The sequence below is a fragment of the Palaemon carinicauda genome, chromosome 32, assembly GCF_036898095.1.
Source record: "Palaemon carinicauda isolate YSFRI2023 chromosome 32, ASM3689809v2, whole genome shotgun sequence".
In the NCBI taxonomy this organism is placed as follows: domain Eukaryota; kingdom Metazoa; phylum Arthropoda; class Malacostraca; order Decapoda; family Palaemonidae; genus Palaemon; species Palaemon carinicauda.
In genome coordinates, this window is record NC_090756.1 from 19,639,172 (window position 1) to 19,658,800 (window position 19,629).

Here is a 19,629-nt window from a genome sequence, read left to right on the forward strand (position 1 = left end):
TAATAACAATGAAAACACCAAACTTGCCATCACATCACAAGGTTATAGCACATTAATAACCAATGCGGTTACCTCACATCAACCATTATTTGTTGACCAGTTAAGGCGACCATTGCTGTCATGGCGCCCTCACATCACATGACATCATGAAGTGACGTGGTACCGAGTGACAAAAACATGTCTCGGTAATACAACCAGGTAACTGTCGCCAAGCGAAAAAGGGCACTTCAGCAGAGAGGAAAGCAAGCATAGCTATGACTACACCATATCATAAAGATTAATCCTAACAATTTGTTCTTTAACATTCTCGCTTTGAGAAACACTTACTACCCAGACCAAGTTAACAGAAATCTCAGAACTGAAATTTTTTTTTTATGATAATGCATATAAGAAAATATTAAGTAATAATAAAAGGAAGAATATACGAGTAATATGTAACACTAAAAGAAGAATAAACAATTCTACAATAAAAGAGAAAAGGTTCTGTAAAACTGAGAATGATTGATTGATTTAAAGTTTTCAGGCATCCTGACATCTAAGGTCATTGACGCCGAGTAAAACCAAGAAAGCTAACAATGTACATAGCTGTAAATGACACAGAGATACTACCGCTAGAGAGTTAACGGATCCTTTGACTAGGCAGATAATACTACATTGGATCCCTTTCCCTGGTTACGGCTAATTTTTACTTTGCCTGTACATACGCCGAATAGTCTGGCATATTCTTTACACATTCTCCTCTGTCCTCATACACCTGACAAACTAAGATTACCAAACAATTCTTCTTTGCTCAAGGGGTTAACTACTGAAATGCAATGGTTCAGTGGCTACTTTCCTCTTGGTAAGAGTAGAAGAGACACTTTAGCTATGGTAAGCAGCTCTTATAGGGAAAGGAGACTCCAAAATCAAACCATTGTTCTCTAATCTTTGATAGTGCCATAACCTCTGTATCATGGTCTGCCACTAAGTTGGGTCAGAGTTCTCTTGATTGAGGGTACACCCAGGAGCACTATTCTATCTTGTTTCTCTTCCTTTTGATTTTTAAGATTTTATAGTTTATATAAGAAAAATCTAATTTAAGGTTACTGTTCTTAAAATATTTTATTTTGATTGTTATTACTTCTCTTGTAGTTTGTTTCTGCTATTTTTTATTTTGGCTAAAACCTGCTTTTCCAACTAGGGTTGTAGCTTACCTTTTAGTAGTAGTAATAATAATAATAATAATAATAATAATAATAATAATAATTATAATATAAAGAAAAATGAGTGATGTAAGGTCAACAACGAATATGTTGGTTCAACAGATTTCCTTCTCAAAAATTAGGCAACATAAGATTAATGGGAATGAAGTGAACAAATGCAATTAAATTATGACATTATCTTGTGAAATGATTTCACTGCTAAAAGTTAGCAGCTTCATTACACAAATGAAACGCAAATTGCATTTTTAAGATTCAACCAGAACACAGAGCATACATGTAAGCATTAGAGTACTATCATTGAGGCAAAGCTCAACATACAAACTACAATAGCAGAATGACATGTGGTACACTTACGGCTGCTAGTGCTCCCGCAGAAAGGTTGGCACCGCTGAGTTTGGGTAACAAAGTTGCAGACGATACGTTTGTGGCTATGCTCGATGTTGGCTGAACATCACTTCCAATGACTCCAGATCCCAAAGTAATATGAGGAGACGAAGTCTGTAAGAGAATGGCTCTTTTAAGCATAGTCTAAAAAACTTTAAAATAGAAAACAGTACTGTACTCGTGAAGATTATTATGAACACAGTAAAGAAAAGTTTTACCCAATATAGGACACAAAAATATTAAGATGAGTATCTATAAAATTTTACAAATAGTCTTCAATAAAAGTATCGAGAAAAAGAATGTTATGAATTCTTTTCATATTAAAGATCAAAAGAATAAAATCATTATCATTATGATGTAACTTAATTGAAGAGAGAGAGAGAGAGAGAGAGAGAGAGAGAGAGAGAGAGAGAGAGAGAGAGAGAGAGAGAGAGAGAGAGACTCTCTCCAAGTATTTTCATAGTATTAGAAATTGCTGAATTAACCAGCATGTCAAAAAGATCATGTTGACAATGCGATAAAATGTTAGAAATAATATGGCATCATAGCAATTCTGCCTATAATTTGAGTCTTTAAGCTAAGATATACACTACTGTACCTCCATTATATATAGGTGAACTTCAAGATCACAAATCCTGTAAATAGTTTATCATCCCAGAGTTTCACTTTACACTGGTACAAAATTCAAAAGTAATACTGCAAGTAAAGAAAGCCAATATGAAATATGGCTACTTCATCACTGAACAATGTATTTTTAACACTTAATAGCTGTAAATTCACCCGCAAGCAAAGGATTATTAAAATTACTATCAACCTTACAGAAAATTATTCGTTTAGGACTACCAATACATCGCCCTGCGAAGTTCACTGTAGACATAAATAAGTTTTTTGCAAACGACCTTTAGAACATTCTACCTTTAATTATGATTCTTCCCCTTTCCTTCTCAAGCTAACTGTCAAACTCCCTTAGCTTTACCGGGTTCCTATTTCCAGTTCTCATACAAGCCCAAATACTACAAGAAAGCACAAGGAATCTTGTAACGAGTGTCTCGCTAAACTTCTTTATATCAAATAAATCTAAATGACAAAATCCATGGTTTCATGAAACTTTATTGGCTTGATAAACGTTAGCTTAGCAATATGAAGTCTCAAGATCTAAGTTTTTATATTGAATACCAAACTAGAAAGTGTAAAGCATTCTAAATGACCTTATCCAGCTCAGGCTAATAAAAAACCAAAAATGGAGGGAGGAAAAAAGAAAGGGAGGGGGGGATTTTACTAGAGAATCAAAGAATTGCTCAAAATGACTGTAAAATTGCATTAAGGAAGACTAGAGACTTCTTAAAGGTGGTCAGAAAAGGGAAAAAAAAAGTCAGAAAATAAAGTGAATTTAAGAATCTGTGGCAATATAATACAGTACTGCCATATAAAAATTATGGAACTGTTTACACATAACTCCATCTTCCACACTTTTATTTATGTCACCCATCATGCTCTGGGAGGAACATAGAGAGGAGACGTCCCCTTTTTTGTTTTATTTGTTTGATGTCGGCTACCCCCCCAAAATTGGGGGAGGTGCCTTGGTATATGTATGTATCATGCTCTGTCATACAGCTCCAAAAAATGTACAATGTTAAGAATAGAGAATTAAGTTTTTCAAATTGTGAATCAACCAAAAGGTCAGCACTTTGTTTTGCAGGATTCACAAAATCTAAATTTTGCATCATCACTAATATCTATAGCAATTCCTTTCTATGGATCCCAGATGAAAATGATATTTTCAATTTAAAATAAATTTTTGAATATACTTACCCGGTGAATATATATATAGCTGACGTCTCCGACAGTCGACAGATTCCAAAAACTCGCGAGCGATCGCCATGAAGCTGCCGGGTGTGCCCACCAGCGCCGACTATCGGCCAGATACCGCATATACTTCTCCATAAATTCAGTTCTTCTCAGTCCGTAGGGTCTCTATCGGGGAGGAAGGGAGGGCCTTTAATTATATATATTCACCGGGTAAGTATATTCAAAAATTTATTTTAAATTGAAAATATAATTTTTAAATATTAAACTTAGCCGGTGAATATATATATGGCTGATACACACCCATGGTGGTGGGTTGACCAGTATTAAAACAATAAAGGCGTATATGCTCAAGAGTTTTTGACAAATATTCAAAAAATAAACTTAAGTATAGGTACCTGATAAGGAAGCTGACTGATGAATACTCTGACTCATTAGTCCGCTATCCTTATGAAGCCCAGCGATCCTCTCAGGATGCTGAAAGACTTCTAGGAGCTGTTATAATCAGGGTGAACACCCCTACAACAGGACCTCATCAATACCCTTAATCTGGGCGCTCTCAAGAAACAATATTTTGACCACCCGCCAAATCAAAAGATTGCGAAAGACTTCTTAGTCTCCCGTACAACCCAAAACAATATTAAAAATTTCAAGAGAAGATTAAAAGGATATTGGGATTAAGGGAATGTAGTGGTAGAACCTTCACCCACTACTGCACACGCTGCTACGAATGGTCCCAACGTGTAGCAGTCCTCATAAAGAGTCTGGACATCTTTCAAGTAATAAGAAGGGAACACCGACTTGCTTCTCCAAAAGGTTGCGTCCATAATACTTCTAAGGGATCTATTTTGTTTAAATGCTACTGAAGTTGCTACCGCTCTAACTTCATGAGCCTTAACTTTAAGCAAATTACGATCCTTCTCACTTAAATGAGAGTGTGCCTCTCTAATCAATAGTCTAATAAAATAAGACAACGCATTCTTCGACATAGGCAAAGAGGGCTTTTTAACGGAGCACCATAAGGCCTCTGAAAAAACCTCACAGCAGTTTAGTTCTAGATAAATAAAACTAAGAGCTCTAACAGGGCACAGCACTCTTTCAACTTCATTCCCAACTATCTCAGATAGACTGGGAAGTTCAAACGATTTAGGCCATGGACGAGACGGAAGTTCATTTTTGGCTAAAAAACCAAGCTGAAGAGAGCATACTGCTTTATTAGCGGAGAAGCCGATATTCTTGCTAAAAGCATGTATCTCACTAACCCTTTTCGCAGAAGCCAAGCTCACCAAGAAAAGTGTCTTGAGGGTAAGATCCTTCAGGGAGGCCGAACTTAACGGTTCAAACCTGTCTGACATAAGGAACTGTAGGACCACGTCCAAGTTCCAAGCAGGTGTAGAAATATGACGCTCCTTGGAAGTCTCGAAAGACTTAAGAAGGTCTTGAAGATCTTTGTTATTAGATAGATCCAAATTTCTATGCCTGAAAACAGAAGCAAACATGCTTCTGTAGCCTTTAATGGTAGATGCAGAAAGGGAGCGACCATTTCTCAGATAAAGCAGAAAATCTGCAATCTGCGCTACAGAGGTACTGGAAGAGGAAACAGAGGAGGACTTGCACCAGTCTCTAAATACCTCCCATTTAGATTGATAAATCCTGATGGTAGAGGATCTTCTAGCGCTCGCGATCGATCTAGCTGCCTCCTTCGAAAACCCTCGAGCTATAGAGAGTCTTTCGATAGTCTGAAGGCAGTTAGACGAAGCGCGGGGAGGCTTTGATGAAATCTCTTTACGTGAGGCTGACGCAGGAGATCCATCCGCAACGGTAGACTTCTTGGAATGCCTACTAGCCATAGAAGTACCTCTGTGAACCACTCACTCGCGGGCCAGAGGGGAGCAACCAATGTCAACCTGGTCCCTTCGTGAGAGGCGAACTTCTGAAGAACCTTGTCTAGGATCTTGAATGGTGGGAAGGCATAGATGTCTAGATGAGACCAGTCCAGCAGGAAAGCGTCTATGTGGGCTGCCTCTGGATCTGGAACTGGAGAGCAGTAAGTCGAGAGCCTCTTTGTCAGTGAAGTCGCAAAAAGATCTATGGTGGGTTGACCCCATGTCATCCATAGCTTCTCGCACACAGTCTTGTGCAACGTCCACTCCATGGAAATGACTTGTCCTCTTCTGCTGAGACAGTCCGCTAAGACATTCATTTCTCCTTGCACAAATCTCGTCAAAAGAGAGATGTTACTTGCCTTAAATGGAGTTCCTTCCGATCCGTGGACCAAAGACCCGAGCATTCCAGACTGTCCAGTGGCGCTCCCCAACCCAAATCCGATGCATCTGAATACAACACATGGTTTGGGTTCTTGATCGCAAGAGAAAGACCTTCTCGAAGTCTGACGTTGCTGTCCCACCAAGTCAGACATGTCTAGACTGAGTTGGAGATTGGGATAGAGATACTCTCTAAGCCCTTCTCCTTGTTCCAATGGTTTAGGTGAAATTGGAGAGGGCAAAGGTTGAGTCTCCCCAGAGAGATAAACTGCTCCAGCAATGAAAGAGTTCCCACGAGGCTCGTTCAAACTCTTACAGAGCAACTGTTTTTCTCTTGCAAGTGACGGACTTTTAACAGAGCTTGTTCCATTCTTGTGGGAGACTAAAAGGCCCGAAAAATTCGACACTGTATCTCCATCCCCAAATAAAGAATAGTCTGGGATGGAGTACTGTAAGTTACGACTTCTCTACGTTCACTATGAGACCTAGCTCCTTGGTTAGGTCTAATGTCCATTTGAGGTTCTCCAGACAGCGATTTAATGCCGACGCCCTGATTAGCCAGTCGTCAAAATAAAGGGAGGCTCTGATCCCTGAAAAATGTAGAAAGCTTGCTACATTTTGCATGAGCCTTGTAAAAACAAGAGGAGCAGGACTGAGGCCGAAGCACAGTGCTCGAAATTGGTACACTACTTTCCCGTCCACAAACCTCAGATATTGTTGAAAGTTTGGATGAATCGGGATGTGGAAGTATGCATCCTGAAGGTCGAGAGAGACCATCCAGTCGCCTTCCCTTACTGCGGCCAAGACAGATTTGGTAGTCTTCATCGTGAACTTTGTCTTGACAATGAACACATTGAGTGCACTTACATCTTAAGTACTCCTGCAGTGAACGTGGCTGCCAGTTCATTGGAGCCATCCCTTATGGCCTTGAGCATGCATGACATAATTTGTACAGCAATACATTGTAAGCTGGAGAGACCTTCTTACTTGAGGCTCCCAGGGACCAATCCAAAAAATTAAATACTTCAAACGCTCGATAAAACTCCTTTCAGGAGATGGTCTAGCTCTGAAGAAGACCATAAAATCTTGGAGCGTCTCATGGCTAGACGACGAGGAGAGTCCACTAGGCTTAACAAGTCTCCCTGGGCAGAGGCAGGTACTCCCAAGCCGAGAACTTCTCCTGTGTCACACCAGACGCTCGAGCGAGAAGCTAATTAAGAAGGAGGAAAAGCAAAAGCAGACTTTCCTAAACTTCTCCTGGATTCCAACCAGTCTCCCAGTAAGAGCATGGCTCTCTTGGTAGAACGAGAGAGAACTGACTTCGTATATGTAGGAGTCGAAGAAAGTCATGCCCAGAGTAAACTCAGACGGCGGAGAACGTGGAGCAGCCGTTACAAAACGAGTAGGATAAAATTTCCCTAAAGAAATTCATAATTTTAAAAACAAGGGATTGTTGGACAACCCTAGGTTATTCCTCTTCTGAATGAATCCCCAAAGGTACATTAGTTGAAAGGGGGTCATCAACTTCTTCAGAAGGCACATCATCTGATAAATCTAAAGTCTTGCGAGAAGGAGATTTATATTCAGAATGACGTGAAGGAAAAGCCTGACAGGCTACATCAACTTGTATATGAACAGAAGTTAAAGTTGGAGGGTCGATGTCACGTTGTGACTGCAGAGAATGTTATTCTACTACACGTCGTGACAGAAGTGACTGACGTTCAAACATCACGTAGTAACAGCGGTGACTGCTGTTCGATGCTATATCGTGACTACGGTGACTGACCCTCGACGTCACGTCGTGTCTACGGTGTCTACCGCTCAACGTCACGTCGTGTCTGCGGTGTCTGCAGCTCAACGTCACGCTGTGACTGCGGTGGCTGACGTTCAAAGTCTCGGAGGAACTGCAGTGACTGCTGATCAAAGTTATGACTCGACTTAACTGACTGTCGATCAAAGTTACATCGAGATTTATGCTCCGCATCTCGTTTAACAGCAAAGCTGACACTAGGGATAACGTCAGCGTGACGTAACAAATCTCGTTTAGAAGGTTGAAGACCTGAATCACGTATCCCAGAACCGTGACATACAATAAGCAAAGAATCCTTTCGCACAGGAACAGGATCGTAAGCTTTCATTAAAGAAGAAAGCTTTAACAGCATATCTTGCAAAACACTTAACTTCGGATCAACCGCACTCTGAATAGATCGTGACGTCGGAAACGTCTGTACATGAACGTCATCACTATGAACGGGACTCTCATGATGACTACAGCTAGGACGTTGAACTTGTTCTGAAGGAACTAATTAACGTATCAACTGTCTCGAAACCTTACGGCAAGGTTTTTAAAGAGACGAATCATCGGAAGACGAGGAGAACTTCGTCTCTCCTGTCTTATGGTAAGGACGTGCTTGAAGAGCAACATCTGATACCTTTGAGGGAACGTCTGTTCGTTGGTTTACACCTCTCACTCCCTTAGGTCCTACGACATTCCTTCTCCCTGGGGTAGGGGAGCCTGAAAGAGGTCTCGGACTAGGCAAGTGACAAGCACGAACAAACAAACCCTCCGCAACACTGAACATGTTTTTCGCACTTTCTTCACTGACATTGCATTTTTTAATAATTTCACATTAGACATGAATAAAGCTGATTTCTACCTGAAGCACACAATTCTCCCTTAAATCAAAAGGTTAGAATTGCGAAATATGTCGTATAATGTAACCTCATTAGTAGAAAATGAAACACACATGCAAAAATTAATAAACATATACATATATATAGAATAAAACGGAAATATATAAAGTTAAAAAGATCAGTGACTTGGGAGACTAAAACTAAATCACTAAGGACTACGTTTTCAATCCCTCACCGTACAGTGCCTTAGGATGAGAATAAAAACTAGAACGTTTTATCCTCTCTCTCTCTCTCTCTCTCTCTCTCTCTCTCTCTCTCTCTCTCTCTCCCCCCCCCCCCCCCCCCGTACAGAGACTTGGGACGAGAGTAAATATCTGCGAGAATAAAGATTTGGATCGTCCTCTCTCTCTCTTTCTCTCTCTCTCCCTCTCTCTCGCTCTCTTGCCACTCACAAGAGAAAGGCTCACTCACTCTTCGTCAATAAAAGGTTATTTGACTAAAGGAAAATACTAAAAGGACTAAGAAATTGAAAATTAACATGTTCCTTTAAATTAGTATTTAAAAAACTTCAGTTTGTAAGAAGAATGAACAAAATGTCAAAAACGATTTACTCTTACTGCAAAGTGAAACCGTGATTCTCTCTTTCTCTATCGTAACGATAGAGTGCAAACTGCGTAGCACAAATAAACCAAACGTTAGTTCATCTTTGAAAACAGCACAAAGACTATTCAAAGAATAAATTTCTTAAAATATTTTCTAAAAATATTCATCTCATCAATCTAAACAAATATAAAAGTTGAATGGGCTCAACGTCGTTTAACTTCGTTTTCCAAGTCAGTACCGCCTACAAAGAATAGGCATAGGTCGCTTATAAACAAAAATATAAAATTTATCTCGGTGTTTAGTATAAATGGAAAGGGAATCGAAGAGGCCTAATAAAGGCGGGTGAGATATAAAATATATAGAGGTAAATCTATAAATATCAACAATAATTTATAAAGTGATAAAATAATTACTAAAAGCCTTTAACACACTTCCGTACACTGAGGGAAGGGTCGGCCATCTTTTCTCTATGGAAAATCCAGAGAGAGATTAAAAAAGCAAGGGTAAAAAAATTTTTCTCTCCTTTCAAAAGAATTTCTTTTGAAGATCGTATTGCTTGAGAATAATCCAACACGGCGAAAGCCATAAAACCATGAACAAGTACTTCACCTATCAGTAGAAACTTGAGGTTAAACGCGAGCGGAACCAATGCTGTCACTACCACCGACAGAGAAGAACTGAATTTATGGAGAAGTATATGCGGTATCTGGCCGATAGTCGGCGCTGGTGGGCACACCCGGCAGCCTTCATGGCGATCGCTCGCGAGTTTTTGGAATCTGTCGACCGTCGGAGACGTAAGCTATATATATATTCACCAGCTAAGTTTAATATTTAAAATTTAAGACTAAAACATTAGTCAAATCACATTTTACATATTCTAGTCCAGAAAACTGCAAAATTAATTATGATAATGCTTCACTGGTCTTGTACACGTACAAATTCTCTAGGTAAACTCTCACCTGCTTGCTGCTACTATGCTTGCTAGATTTACTACTACTGCTGCTGCTGTTATTACTAGATTTCTTCTTTTTTGACGGGGGTTTACTGCTCGACCCATGTGTGCTAACGGAACTCGATACCGATCCCTCCATGCTCAAACGTTTCCTGCAACTTCAAAACTTTAAATTATTACTGACCACTTAGATAACTACACTTAATAAGCAACACACTACAAAGGATATGAGTCTTATAAAATAATAAGAGAATTACACCTATATTACTAATCTTATGACTGTGTTCAAATTCAACAACACATTCAAATGCTGTACAATACATGTACTATGTAAGAAACGAGAGGTAACCCACGGTACAGACAATACAGTACAAAAATTACGTGTACTTTACTAATCCTATGACTATGTACAATTGACAACACCTTTTCAAATGTTCTACTGTATTCTGAAGGAGTGCTATATGTTATGGACAAAAAGTTTTTTAATACATTTTTAGACCTTTCTCCTTTTAACTTTTCTTCCAGTCACTAAGTCACCTCCTACTTTTCAGTCCAAACACAAATTCAAAACTCCTCAAGTGACAGGAGAGAGAGAATATTATTACAATAACTTGCACAATGATATATCAGAGATAAAATTACTGTAGCCACCCTATTTCTCAAGTGTCACTCACCTTTTTGCATCAATCTTTCCTTCCATCTCTGTATCTGACTCCTCCGTTTGTTCAGAATCGGACGACGAGTCCGGCCCTCTGTGATACTGCAGAAGACGATCCAGGAGGAAGGATTTATCCCTGCGTACCCGCAGGAGTGACCTCTGCGCTTTTCGCAGTTCTTCTTGAAAACACTCATTTTCCTGAAATGTTTTTACATAATGAAATGTCTACAAATAGATTGTTTAGGTAAATATTTTGCTTAAATATGACAAATTCGTAGATAATTTGTATTTTTCCTAACTAAACAAACCTTAGCTATTTAATAGGGGTATTACTTTCGGCGTAGCTGAAATGACAAGCCATTAATTTTCAACAAGGGTTTACTACCCACACCGCTAGTTAGCGGGGGTAGGGGAAGGTAGCTTGCTACCCCCACCCCCCCTCTCACACACCTGTGCTTGAGCTCACTTTGCTTGGAGGTAGGACTTCAAGGGGGATAGGGCTGGCAGGCAAGTTTGATTAAATAGCTAAGGTTTGTATAGTTAGGAAAAATACAAATTATCTACGAATTTCTCATTTGTTCCGTAACTGGAATACAAACCACGCTATTTAATAGGGGTGACTCACCCATTAGGAAGGGTGGACTACCCAGCCAGTCTGGCTTTTGGCTTTGCCCGGGGGCTCGTTATTTGACTGTGTAAGCACCCAAGAAATAAGGAGTCCCTGCACCTCGCTAGAACCCTGCTACGCAAGGACTGCGGCCTACGCAAGCTGTGTGTGAAGATATGAAGAAGTGTGACTCGTCCTAGAAAGTTGTTCTGAAGTTCTTTAGATGGAAACTTGTAGACTAGGACTTTCCCAATACCACCTCGTCAGGGTATGGGGATGTAACAGTATTAATCTTAATGCTAGGAACACAAGGGAGCATGGTTTATCTGCAGTGGTTTGAGGTCAGCTATGCAGAGAACCCAGGATACTGCTTTCCCCAAGAGAGGGGATGATGAAGAGAAGAATAAGCGCCAGTCAAACCTTTTCATTCATTCAGACTAAAACCGGGTAACAATGTCCTCAACCTTCTGCTACTTGTCCAAAAAGGAGCTTGAGGTTATAAACCAGCTGTTGTGCAGCCACCACAGGGCCGATAGTGAACGTATCAAGTTTCCTGTGGGTCACCCTTGCAGGTACAGTAGTGGGATATGAATGTTGTTTTACATTTCCACACCCCAGCTTGAAGAACCTGCGGCACTGAAAAATTTCTTTTGAAGGGCAGGGACGTAGCTATGCCCCTGACATCATGTGCTCTAGGGCGACGTGACGGAGGAGGGTCTGGATTCAAGGCCACGTCAATGACCCTACGAATCCATGCAGATATGGTGTTCTTGGTGACCTTCCTCTTAGTCCTTCCTATGCTGACGAATAGTGCTGGCACATGAAGACGGGCTGCAGCTGTTCTTTTGAGGTACAGCCTCAAGCTCCTTACTGGGCATAGTAAGAGATGGTCTGGGTCATGTTACAGTACGGACACTAGAAATCCGGAAATGTTACAGTACGGACACTAGAAATCCGGAAGGAGTCGAATCGAGGATCCGCCACTCCAGGATTCTGAGTCTTAGCAATAAACTCAGGGACGAAGCTGAACGTTACCTCCCCACATCCCCTTGAATGGGCGATGTCATACGAGAGACCATGAAGTTCGCTAACTCGCTTGGCTGACGCCAAAGCTAGCAGGAATACCGTCTTCCAGGTTAGGTGGCGATCTGATGCCTGGCGTAATGGTTCATAGGGAGGTCTCTTAAGAGACCTGAGAACTCGAACCACGTTCCATAGGGGAGGTCTCACTTTCGACTGAGGGCAGGTAAGTTCATAACTACGTATGAGTAGAGAAAGTTTTAGCAATGAGGAAATGTCCACTCCTTTGAGCCTGAAGGCTAGACTTAAGGCTGAGCAATAGCCTTTCACTGCTGAGACTGAAAGGCGCATTTCTTCACGCAAATACACGAGGAACTCCGCTATTGTTGGAATAGTGGCATCGAGTGGAGAGATACCACTTCCACAACACCAACCACAGAAGACTTTCCACTTGCCTGGTAGAATGCTGCCGAAGACTTTCGCAGGTGTCCAGACATCCTTTCCGCAACTTGTTGCGAAAATCCTCTCTCAGAGAGGAGATGCTGGATAGTCTCCAGGCGTGAAGTCATAGTGAACCTACAGCTTTGTGGAAGATGTTGGCATGTGGTTGTTTGAGTAGATTGTGTCGTGGAGGGAGTTCTCTTGGTAGCTCTGTTAGGAGTTGCAGAAGGTCCGGGAACCATTCTGCGTGATGCCATAACGGAGCTATGGGGGTCATTGAAAGATTGACTGATGTTCTGGTCTTGTTGAGTACCCTCCTCATCGGACAGAACGGGGGAAAGGCGTAAACGTCGATGTTGTACCACCGTTGTTGGAAAGCATCTTGCCAGAGAGCCTTGGGGTCTGGGACTGGGGAACAGTACAGCGGGAGCCTGTAGTTCAGGGCCGTTGCGAAGAGGTCCACAGTCGGAGAACCCCACAAAGTCAGGACTTTGTTGGCTACTAGATGATCCAAAGACCACTCGGTACTCACTATCTGAGATGCTCTGCTCAGGTTGTCGGCGAGCACATTCCTTTTGCCGGAATGAAGTGTGCCGATAGTAGTATCGAGTGGATTTCGGCCCATCTCAATATCTCTACTGCTAGATGGGATAGTTGCTGCGAAAAAGTACCTCCTTGTTTGTTGATGTAGGCCACTACTGGGGTGTTGTCGCTCATCACCACCACAGAGTTACTTGCCAGGTACTGTTGGAACTGTTGAAGGGCCAGAAAGACGGCCTTCATCTCTAGGAGATTTATATGGAGGTACTTTTCTGACTCAGACCACAGGCCTGAGGTTGTGTGGTGCAACACGTGGGTCCCCCACCCTTTTTTTTGAAGTGTCCAAAAACATCATCATATCCGGGGGGAGGACGAGAAGGTCCACTCCTTTTTGTAGGTTCTCGTCTGCCACCCACCACGGGAGATCTGTCGGTTCCGCAGGTACCATAGGGATCTGGATATCCGGGATGTTGTACGCTTGATTCCACCGGGACTTGAGTCACCACTGGAGGGAACTCATCCTGAGGCGACCATTGGGAACTAGACGGGCCAGTGATGAAAGGTGACCGAGGAGACGTAACCACGATTGGGCTGGAAGTTCTTCTCGTCTGAGAAAAGGCCTTGCGACCCTCCTCAGCCTTGCTATCCTGTTGTCTGATGGGAAGGCTTTGTGGAGAATGGTGTCTATAATCATGCCTAAGTATACCAGTCTTTGAGTGGGAAGCAGTGAGGACTTCTCGAGATTTACCATGATCCCCAGACCTTCGCAAAGTCTCAGAAGTTTGTCTCGGTGTTGAAGAAGGGATGACACCGAGTCTGCTAGGATTAACCAGTCGTCCAGATAACGGAGGAGACGGATGCCAATCCTGTGTGCCCAAGGTGATACTAGGGTGAACACTCTGGTGAAGACTTGTGGTGCTGTGGAGAGACCGAAGCACAGCACCTTGAACTGGTACTTTCTGTTGTCTAGGCTGAATCTTAAGTACTTCCTTGAAGACGGATGGACTGGGATCTGGAAGTACGCGTCCTTTAGGTCCTGTGTGCACATGAAGTCTTGCGGTCTTATTGCTAGTCTGACCGTGTCCGCCGTCTCCGTGCTGAACGGAGTTTGTTTGACAAACTTGTTCAGAGCTGAGAGGTTGATGACTGGTCTCCAGACTCCAGACGCCATCTTTACAAGAAAGAGTCGACTGAAGAAGCTTGGAGATTTGTCGAGGACCTCTTGGAGAGTGCCCTTCTTCAACAGGGTCTGGACTTCTGCCCGAAGGGCTTGCCCCCTTGACGATCCCATGGCAAGGGAGCTCAATGACACTGGATTCGTCGTCAGGGGAGGTAGAGATGTTATGAACAGGACGCGATATCCTAGACTGATCACGGAGATTATCCAGGAATCGGCCCCGAGTTGCTTCCACCTGTTTGAGCAACTTTGTAGGTATCCCCCCACTGGTGGACATGCAGGGGGACTGCCTATCCTAGCATTTGCGGCCTCGGCTGCTCCCTCTAGGATTCTTGCCTCCCCTGGAGGACTTTTTGCCTTTGCTTTCTTTCACAGGAAAGGGCTTAGACACCAAGGTCTTCGCTGCTGTCATAGTTCTAGCGGTCTTGACTGGATGGAACTGCTGTGGTGCTGGAGGCTTATAGGGCTTGGATGTTAAAGCCCTATGAAGAAGGGAGTCTTGATGAGACTTCCTTCACCTCTCAGCAGCATGTTCCACATCCTTAGGGTCGAACATGATGGATCCCTCTAGAGAGGAATGTCTGAGCCTATTGATCTCGGTGCTAGGGACCTTCTGATGGAATCTCTCAGCTACTGCATCCCGACGTTTCAGAATGGTATTTGCCCACAAGTTCGAGACTTGGTGGGCAAGAAACTCGATCGTGCGAGTACCTGAAAGAAGAAAGGTCTCCAAAGCTTTCCTTGTACGTTCTTTGGAGAAATCCTCATAACGTATCAGGATACCTAAGGTCCCCAACCAGATATCTAGCCATGAAGTGGCTTGCATACCACACTTCGCAACTTTCTCCTGATTAAGGATCTCGGCCACCGAGAATGAGACCTGCCGGTTGGAGAGTCTCTCAAGAGGGACTCCCCTGGTAAGCTCTTCCAGCGAGTGGTGAAGAGGAAGAGCTAAACAAGGCTCCTCAAGGATCTCGAAGTACCTCCTCTGCTGTATGCGAGGAGGTGGAAGGAGCTTGTTGGTGGCACTGGAATGGTTGGAGGAGGACATCTCGGAAAGCTGTAGAGAGATCTTGTCCCTGGTACTCTTAACCCCTTGAGACCAGGGCAGTGCTGCACTGGTCTTGGAGGGTTTCTGAGTACCAAAGACTCGGTCCAAGACTGTGTCCTTGCCCTCTCGAGGAGGGATCTCTGGGTTGGAAAACCCGTTGAGAGCCCTCATTAGAGTCAGAACTTGCCAAAACGCATGTTCTGACTCTTGCTGGTCTCCTCCTGATGTAGGACTTGCAGCGAAGTCTCCTTCTGTCCCCAAAGGCTCTTCTTGGGGAGAGTCGCGGACGTTCTCTGAGTGGCTAGCTGGCTCCATTCTAGTCCCAGTAGAGGACTTTGGCAATGTTTTGGAGTCCTTAGATTCCTTCCTGGGAAGGATGTAGGACTCCAACATTGACGAGGATGGCATGTTTCTTTCAATCCCCAACTGAGAAGACATCTCGGCGCGGGGAGAGGTTTCCCTCATTGGTGCGATGGGGGAAAGTCTCTCCTCTCGTGATTCCCCTGGGGACGGGAAATCTTCGTCCGAAAGGGAAGGAGAGACAGTCTGGAGGAAAGAAAGAACCTGCCTCGAAGGTCTGCGTGGAGTCAGTTTTGCCCTTGGAGAAGTTACCGCGTCTGGAACTCCTCTTTTTCTCTTCAAAGGGGTAGAAGCAGCCATGGATCTGTGCTCTAATTCAGAGAAGACAGGCTTGAAAGCCTGTGTTACGGCTCTGATCAGTGCACTGAACCAGGGCTGTTGGCTGACAGACGTGCTGTCAGATATACCCCTTGAAGGGAAAGGAATTGAAGGATCCCTGGGAAGTCTCCTCATCATTGGTGGGTTCGCCTGAAATGGTTTTGGGATCCAGGACCCCTCTAGATGTTTCCCTTCTCCCACAATGCGCTGTGGTATGCACTTGCGGGGAGGGGAATGAGGCAATGGCGACCTTGCCGTGCGTAGTTCAGCAGTCTCGCGCCCGGGAGGATATTGATGCTCCCGTGAGGGAGAGTAATGGTGCTCGCGCGAGGGAGAATACCGGGATGCGCTTGCGGGGAGGGGAATGAGGCGATGGCGACCTTGACGTGCGTAGTTCAGCAGTCTCGCGCGCAGGAGGATATTGACGCTCCCGTGAGGGAGAGTAATGGTGCTCGCGCGAGGGAGAATACCGGGACTCGCGCGCGGGAGACTGCTGGCGCGGACGCGCAGGATCAAGGCGTTGAGTTTGCGGGCGAAAGTTCGCGCATGCCTGTACCAGTCGTAGGGTGCACGCGCGCAAGAGAAAGATCCCTAGCGCGCGGGCGCGCAGTTGAGGCCTGAGGCTCGTGGGCGCGTGATAGAATGTGGGCGCGAATCCATAGGAGAGGATAGGCAAGCACGCACGTATCCTCGCGGATGCGTGCGGGAGAAGGCTGGCGCGAAGGCGAGCGCTGGCGCGATGGTATTAGCTGGCGCGTGGGAGAAGTCAGTTTAAATGACTTCCCAGCGGCGCCCAGATCAGTAGATCGTTGGTGCGCAGGAGAGTTAACTGCTGGGCGTGAGCGCTGGCGCGCAGGAGATCACTGGTGAGCAGGAGACCGCTGGCGCTCAGGAGGTTGACGGCGCGCAGGTGAGAATTGGCGCGCAGCTGGGCGTGAGCACGTAGGCTTTGGCTAAGGCAAGTCCTGGCGCGCAGGAGAACATGGGCCCGTATGTGCGTGAGGGCGTGCATAGCACGTGATGGAGTTGTGCTCCTGTTGGGACGTATGTGCGTGATGGCGCATACGCCCTTGATGCCCTGTGTAAAGGTTTATTGATGGGGCCTGACGAGCTATCTGAGTGGCGCGCCTTAGCGTGCTCAGATGAAGCCTTGTTAGGTTTAGGCAAGAAGGGTGACGGCAGGTCGGCAGGTCTGTCGGGTGGAAGGTCGACGTGTCCTTTAAAAGGACGACCTTCCACCGAAGGAGATCGCGAACGATCTGCAGAAAGGTCCAAGACCAATGCAGGAATAGTGATCGGTGATTGTTCTCGAGGCTCCTCTGCGGGGGACTGCATCGAAGATGTTAAACCAAAGAGGCGCCTCCTCACCGCAGGTGAAGGAAGGCCTTTCTGGCGAAGAGAAAGGCGGGCCTTGCGACGAATACGCCCTCTGGGGGCCGTAGGGTCAGCAAGCAGACTGCCGAAGAGGAGACTGTAAGTGAACTCCCCCGAGGGGAAGAAACACGAGCAGGAGAGACTGACGTTGGACTTAGTTCCTCCCTCGTAGGCAGAACAGAGACGGGAGAAACAAAGCAGTCTGCTACCGTAGGGTTTGAAGAGGCAGAGGTGATGGGTGATACCGCATTGGATACCTCTGACACCACAACGTCGACAAGAGAGAGAGGATCACCCTCTGTTGGTAACGGCGATTGCTTGACAGCGGCACCCTTTCGGATGAAAAACGAACCTGTAAACCCAAGGAGGACCAAAGCTGAAAAATTACAAATTCGGAGATAATTTGTATTTTTCCTAACTATACAAACCTTACCTATTTAAAGTGGGTAATTACTTTCGGCATCGCTGAAAGGACAAGCCAATAGATTTTTAACGAGGGTTTACTACCCCACCGCTAGTTAGCGGGGGGTAGGGAGGGTAGTTTGCTACCCTCCCCCCTCACACACCTGTGTGGTAAGCTCACTTTGCTTAGAGGTAGGACTTCATGGGGGACAGGGCTGGCGGGCAAGTTTGATTAAATAGCTAAGGCTTGTATAGTTAGGAAAAATAAAAATTATCTCCGAATTTGCATTTGTTCCGTAACTGGAATACAAACCACGCTATTTAAACGGGGTGACTTAACCCTTAGGAAGGGTGAAATAAGTCCCAGCCATACTGGCTTTTGGCTTTGCCCGGGGACTCATTATCAGAGTGTGTCAGCACTCAACAATAAAGAGTCCCTGCACCTCGCTCGCACCTTGCTATGCAAGGGCTGCGACCTACGTAAGCTGTGTGTGAAGGAAAAAGTGTGACTCGGCCTAGGAAGTTGACCTGAAGTTCTTTAGATGGAAACTTTAGGCTAGGACACTCTCAATACCACATCGTCAGGGTATGGGGACGCGACAGTATTAACTTAATACTAGGAACACAAGGGAACATGGTTTACCTGCAGTGGTTTGAGGTCAGCTGTGCAGAGAACCCAGGATGCTGCTTTCCCCGAATGAGGGGAGGATGAAGAAAAGAATAAGGGCCAGACATACCTTTTCTTTCATGCAGACTAAAACTGGGTAACAATGCCCTCAACCCTCTGCTACTTGTCCATTAAGGAGCCTGAGGTTTAAACCAGCTGTTGTGCAGCCACCACAGGGCCGATAGAGAACGTATCGAACCTCCTGTGGGTCACGTCTTGCAGGTAGTGGGCTGTGAAGGTCGTTTGACGGTTCCATACCCCTTCTTGTAGAACCTGTGTCACTGAGAAGTTCTTCTTGAAGGCCAGGGACGTAGCTACTCCCCTGACATCATGAGCTCTAGGACGACGTGATGGAGGAGGGTCAGGATTCAGGGACAGATAGATTGCCTTTCGAATCCATGCTGAGATGGTGTTCTTGGTAACCCTCCTCTTCGATCTCCCAGTGCTAACAAACAATGCCTGCACTTCGGGATGAACTGCAGCTGTTCTTTTCAGATATAGCCTCACACTCCTTACTGGGCACAGTAGGAGATGGTCTGGGTCATCTGTTACAGAACGAAGACTCGAAATCCGGAAGGAGTCGAACCGAGGGTCCGCCACTCCAGGATTCTGAGTCTTAGCAATAAACTCTGGGACGAAGTTGAACGTTACCTCCCCCCATCCCCTTGAATGGGCGATGTCATACGAGAGACCATGAAGTTCGCTAACTCGCTTGACTGACGCCAAAGCTTAGTAGGAACACCGTCTTCCAAGTTAGGTGGCGATCTGAAGCCTGGTGTAATGGTTCATAGGGAGGTCTCTTAAGAGACCTGAGAACTCGAACCACGTTTCATGGAGGACGTCTCACTTCCGACTGAGGGCAGGTAAGTTCATAACTACGTACGAGTAGGGAAAGTTCCAGCGAAGAAGAAATGTCCACTCCTTTGAGCCTGAAGGCTAGACTTAAGGCTGAGCGATAGCCTTTCACTGCCGAGACTGAAAGGCGCATTTCTTCTCGCAAGTACACGAAGAACTCCGCTATTGCTGGAATAGTGGCATCGAGTGGAGAGATACCACTTCCACGACACCAACCACAGAAAACTCTCCACTTTGCCTGGTACACCCCTGCGGATGACTTTCGCAGGTGTCCAGACATCCTTTCCGCAACTGGTTGCGAAAATCCTCTCTCT

The 19,629-nt window shown here is 44.8% G+C and overlaps 1 protein-coding gene across 4 annotated transcripts in view; it reads right to left on the bottom strand.

Moving 5' to 3' along the window:
* LOC137625299 (INO80 complex subunit E-like) overlaps positions 1 to 19,629 on the bottom strand; it is a 118,905-nt gene that overhangs the window by 22,146 nt on the left and 77,130 nt on the right. For 3 of the 4 annotated variants that reach the window (XM_068356123.1, XM_068356122.1, XM_068356124.1), the window contains exons 3-5: positions 10,520 to 10,701; positions 9,853 to 10,003; positions 1,557 to 1,700 (exon numbers count right to left, since the gene is read on the bottom strand). In XM_068356123.1, the coding sequence (XP_068212224.1) occupies positions 1,557 to 1,700; positions 9,853 to 10,003; positions 10,520 to 10,701 (477 nt within the window). The remainder of the gene's footprint in view (positions 1 to 1,556; positions 1,701 to 9,852; positions 10,004 to 10,519; positions 10,702 to 19,629) is intronic. The other variant, XM_068356125.1, reaches the window with a different exon arrangement.